This window comes from Oncorhynchus kisutch, linkage group LG15 (genome assembly GCF_002021735.2).
Source record: "Oncorhynchus kisutch isolate 150728-3 linkage group LG15, Okis_V2, whole genome shotgun sequence".
Classification (NCBI taxonomy): domain Eukaryota; kingdom Metazoa; phylum Chordata; class Actinopteri; order Salmoniformes; family Salmonidae; genus Oncorhynchus; species Oncorhynchus kisutch.
Window position 1 is genome coordinate 60,467,650 of NC_034188.2, and position 5,332 is coordinate 60,472,981.

The following is a 5,332-nucleotide window of genomic DNA, read 5'->3' on the forward strand; positions in this document are numbered from 1 at the left end:
TAAAGACACACGTGCACCCAACACTCTGTCCACCCAACGCTCTGTCCACCCAACGCTCTGTCCACCCAATGCTCTGTCCACGCAACGCTCTGTCCACCCAACGCTCTGTGCACCCAACACTCTGTGCACCCAACGCTCTGTGCACCCAACGCTCTGTGCACCCAACGCTCTGTCCACCCAACGCTCTGTGCACCCAACACTCTGTGCACCCAACGCTCTGTGCACCCAACGCTCTGTGCACCCAACGCTCTGTGCACCCAACGCTCTGTGCACCCAACGCTCTGTGCACCCAACGCTGTGTGCACCCAACGCTCTGTGCACCCAACGCTCTGTGAACCCAACGCTCTGTGAACCCAATGCTCTGTGCACCCAACGCTCTGTGCACCCAACGCTCTGTGCACCCAACGCTCTGTGCACCCAACGCTCTGTGCACCCAACGCTCTGTCCACCCAACGCTCTGTCCACCCAACGCTCTGTGCACCCAACGCTCTGTCCACCCAACGCTCTGTGCACCCATCGCTCTGTGCACCCAACGCTCTGTGCACCCAACGCTCTGTGCACCCAACGCTCTGTCTGTAAAAACCCAACTCCAGGTAAAGAGAGAGTAGTGGGTGTGGTGTAAAGACTATCACCTGCTACATGTAGGCTATATTGGTGAAGAGGTAGTGCAGCTTTTTACACAAAGCAGCGTAACTGTAGTGGGACACACAGGCTATTCTGTCTGGTGTCCTGCAATAAACTTCAGCCAGTAGAACCGAGGGAGCGCGGTAAGCAGCACGTTATCAGACAGAGAGGTGAGCTCACTTTTATATGATCCTTATTGTTGTTTTTTGTTGGCCTACAGATTGTTACAGATTATTATTGTGTCGTATAGGCATGTAGGCTAGCATGTAGACTACATTCATGTGAGACGGCCTATTCAATTGTTACATAATGTCTCTCTAGGGCATTAGATAGCCACAATTATTTATCAGAGAGGTGTAACAGGAAAGGACCTGGAAAACCAGAACACATGCTTGGATTATATTTTAGGTTTATTTATTGACCTGCCACCGTGTGTGTTTTTATCTATTTGGTCCATAACTGTTTATTAATGATTAGGCTATTACTCTGGTGAAGAAGTGTGCACTGGTGTCAGGTGAGTTTCTGACTCTGAAACAGAGGCTTTCCTATTGTGCCCCTAGCTACTTAATGTCAACTACGCTGTGTGGAAGTAGAGTACATGTCTGTCCCTTTCCACCATCTGTATGGTGGGGGGCTCTTTTGACATCATTGACAATAAAAAGGAAGGTGCCAAGTGTGCTGTTTGAGTGGGACACTGTGTGTGTACTGTGCATGCATGCGTGCAGATTTAATTTACCTTGTCTGGGGCTCTCAGGAGCTAATTTCTACAGGTCCTCTCCACCAGAGAGACCCCTGTGGCCCCCAGGGGCCATGGGCTATGATTGACCCTGGACCTTCTCATTAATAAACACAGACCCACAATGAATGTGTTTTCTAATACCATTTTGCATTGTTTCCTCCCTCAAGGATATGGTAGGTATGTAAGACATGGGTATTTACATAGTAGCAGGCGCACTGAAAGCTGAAGAAGACTAGGGTTTATAATGAGACTACTATAAATATAATGAGACTACTTGAGGTTATATCAGTGAACTAAGATTTTCCCCCAACACACATGCATGCATACACACACACACACACACACACACGGTAAGCTCGTTTTTCAGCTACTAAGTGTTTTCCCTCTTGCAATTGGTGATGCCTACTGGGAAAATAGGGGTAATTCTATCAGGTGAGTCGACTAACTGTATATCTTTCCACATGATTGATGTTGTCTGTCTTGTTTGTTTGTGTCCCCTGCTGCCATTATCACTGCCATCCTCCTCCTTTCTCTCTTTCTCCCCTCCCTTTATTTCTCTCTTTTTCTCTCTCTCCTATCTTCCTATCACTCCTCTTCTCCTTCACTCTCTCTTTTATCTTGCTCTCTCTGTTCCTTTCTCTGCCCCTCCCTCTCCCATCCTTACCCTGACCACTGGAGCAGCATGAGGATGGACTTTGGCTGGCTGTACTACCAGTACCTGCTCATCACAGGCATATATGTGCTTGAGCCCTGGGAGCAGTCCATCTTCAACTCTGTCTTCTTCTCCTCCGTGGCCATGGTCATCTACACCTCCTACGCCTTCGTGCCTGTACATGTGCGCCTGGCACTCAAGTTCTTCTCCGGGATCTGTGGGGAACAGCCTGAGAGCACCATGGCACTCATAAACTAAGCAGTGGATGGATGGCAGGAAGGAGATTGGGAATGAGAAGGGAGGACTCCCTATCTAAGATCTTGACATTTGACCTTGACCTCACTTGACTTGATGACCGTCTGACCTCTCAGTTCTCTCACCACCCTTTCACCATACAGTTACCCACTACTCCCACAATCCACAATACTCTACTACCTACTCAGCAAAGGAAGGCTGAGTTTAGGATGATTCTGTGAAATATTCTAGGAGAATACCTCCCTTTATCCCCCCCTCTTACCCCTGGTATTATACTAAACATCATTGTATGCTACTTTCACACCTTTGCTGTGAAACGCCTTGTTTTTTCCAGAAATATTAAATGTGGTTTGTTATTTTTTATTCTTCTCACTCTGGAATAGTGTGAGTGCATATCACATCTCTGTGTTTTACATTTGTCTGCAGGTAATGCCACTTATCTCTCTGACTGTTGACAGCTGTCTGATATAGGGTGAGACATTACTGATCACAATACATTTACATGCACTTAAACCCACTGGACAATGCTAATGATGACCATTGACTGCACTCCAATTACTGAGTCATAAAGCAAATCTTTCCCTAGACCAGTCTCCTGCTATACAATTTATTCAGAGACATTGAGACCAGGCAAATATCACAAGGTTTTAAAATTTTCCTCCCAACCCTAAATATGTCTGATTTGTCAATGCATACATTGATCAAACTAAACAATCATATCCTTGTGTGCACAGCCCTGTCCCCCATCTGCAGTGTTTTTACTGTTGCTATGCTTGGCAAGAGGAAATGTTAGCTCTCTGGTTCAGGCTTCGCTTTGTCATTATGGGGTATTGTGTGTAGATTGATGAGGGGAAAAACCAATTGAATCCATTTAACAATAAAGCTGTAATGTAACAAAATGTGGAAAAAGTCAAAGGGTCTGGATACTTTTCGAATGCACTGTACATTACTGAATATGTTGTTTTCCTTCAAATGAAAGTGCTTTTATATCCTTTCAGTCTAATCATTAGTGGTTGAGACATTTCTGATGGCTTGATCACAGAGTTGCATGAGGACAAAAGATCACTGTGTGGCCTTATTAAACATTTACTGATATCTATGGTACATTTGTCTCATCACTGGATTCTTCAGAAATAAAGCAATTTTACAAATGTGAAAGGATGATCTGTTGGTGTTTTTCAATTAACTGAATTTGCATTCGAGACCTAAAGTAGAGGAGCAGAGTAGTGTTGATTTCAGTGCAGCTGTTTTGAGTCAAGTGTATTGATTTGATCTATCTTGCACAGTATGTTTAGTGTGAATATATTTGTGTTCAGTATATTATATAACAGGAACATATTGTTGCCTGCTGACCTACTGTATAATGTGAATGGGGTTGCAGAGTGGTCATGACTGAAAACAAGTCAAAATGACAACAAAAGCCTGGGTGGTACATTCTACTCCCAAGGGACAGCTGTGAGTCCAGGGCATTGAGAGGGCTCATCATCTGTCTATCTGGTCACTGATACAGGTCACCCTTCCACCATCTGGTGAATCTGTCTATCTGGTCACTGATACAGGTCACCCTTCCACCATCTGGTGAATCTGTCTATCTGGTCACTGATACAGGTCACCCTTCCACCATCTGGTGAATCTGTCTATCTGGTCACTGATACAGGTCACCCTCCACCCTCTGGTGAATCTGTCTATCTGGTCACTGATACAGGTCACCCTCCACCCTCTGGTGAATCTGTCTATCTGGTCACTGATACAGGTCACCCTTCCACCATCTGGTGAATCTGTCTATCTGGTCACTGATACAGGTCACCCTCCACCCTCTGGTGAATCTGTCTATCTGGTCACTGATACAGGTCACCCTTCCACCCTCTGGTGAATCTGTCTATCTGGTCACTGATACAGGTCACCCTTCCACCCTCTGGTGAATCTGTCTATCTGGTCACTGATACAGGTGAATAAACCAAAATGACCTCAGTCGGTTGTACGAGGGTTAAAAAGGATGAAGGGTGAAGGAAACTGAAAACTCATTTACGTTTCTGTTTTTAAAGAGGCTGGCTCCGTTGCTTTTCATAACCTGGAACTGGACACCACCACCTTATTCATTCCAGGAATAATGCATATCTATTCTCTATGGAGAAAATTAAGACCTGAGTTATGCAAGTGTAAATTTAACATTATTCTATTTTGATGCACTTTTCTCTCTAAGCGTAAGCATGTGGGAAATGCCAGTGTCAGCAAGGCGTTTGGAGTGGAGATCAAAGAAATGGAGGTGTGGCAGAGGTCAAATCAAATCAAATTGTATTTGTCACATGCGCCGAATACAACTAGGGGTCCCGTGTGACTCTGTTGGTAACGCATGGTGCTTGCAACGCCAGAGTTGTGGGTTCGAGTCCCACAGGGGACCAGTAGGGGGAAAAGCACAAAAATGTTTACACTCACTACTGTAAGTCACTCTGGATCAAAGCATCTGCTAAATAACTCAAATGTAAAAGATGTAGTATTCACTGTGAAATGCTTGCTTATGAGCCATTCCTGACAATGCAGAGTAAAAAAATGTAATAATAACATAAGAGGGATAAAATAAATATCCAAGAATGGAGCTATATATAGGGAGTACCAGTACCAGATCAATGCAGGGTTATGAGGTATTTGAGTTAGATATGTACCTGAAGGCAGGGTAAAGTGACTAAGCATCACAATTAGTAAGAGTAAAATAAAGAATAGTGCAGCAGCAAGTGATGTGTAAAAGTGTGTAATGTGAGTGTGTGTATATAGTCTAGTGAGCGTGCATAGGGTCAGTACAGATAGTTTGGGTAACATGAATTTACTTTTTAACAGTCTTATGGCTTGGGGGTAGAAGCTGTCTCGGAGCCTGTTGGTCCAAGAACCAACGCTCAGGTACAGTTTGCCGGAGGCTAGCAGAGTGAACAGTCTATGGCTTGGGTGGCTGGATTCTTTGGTAATATTTCGGGGTTTTCCTCTAACCCCGCCTGATATAGAGGTCCTGGATGGCAGGGAGCTCGACCCCAGTGATGTACTGGGCTGTCCACATCACCCTCTGTAGT

The 5,332-nt window shown here is 44.9% G+C and overlaps 1 protein-coding gene across 1 annotated transcript; it reads left to right on the forward strand.

The window, feature by feature from the left end:
* Positions 1-553: 553 nt before the first annotated feature.
* sptssb (serine palmitoyltransferase, small subunit B) lies at positions 554-3,428 on the forward strand. The gene is made up of 2 exons (XM_020503725.2): positions 554-794; positions 2,045-3,428. Exon 2 carries the CDS (start codon positions 2,046-2,048, stop codon positions 2,271-2,273), a length of 228 nt encoding a protein of 75 aa, XP_020359314.1. The 5' UTR covers positions 554-794; position 2,045; the 3' UTR covers positions 2,274-3,428.
* Positions 3,429-5,332: the final 1,904 nt, after the last annotated feature.

Excerpts from the sequence above, each read along its gene's own strand:
- sptssb (XM_020503725.2), top strand. The coding sequence starts at position 2,046 with ATGAGGATGGACTTTGGCTGGCTGTACTACCAGTACCTGCTCATCACA.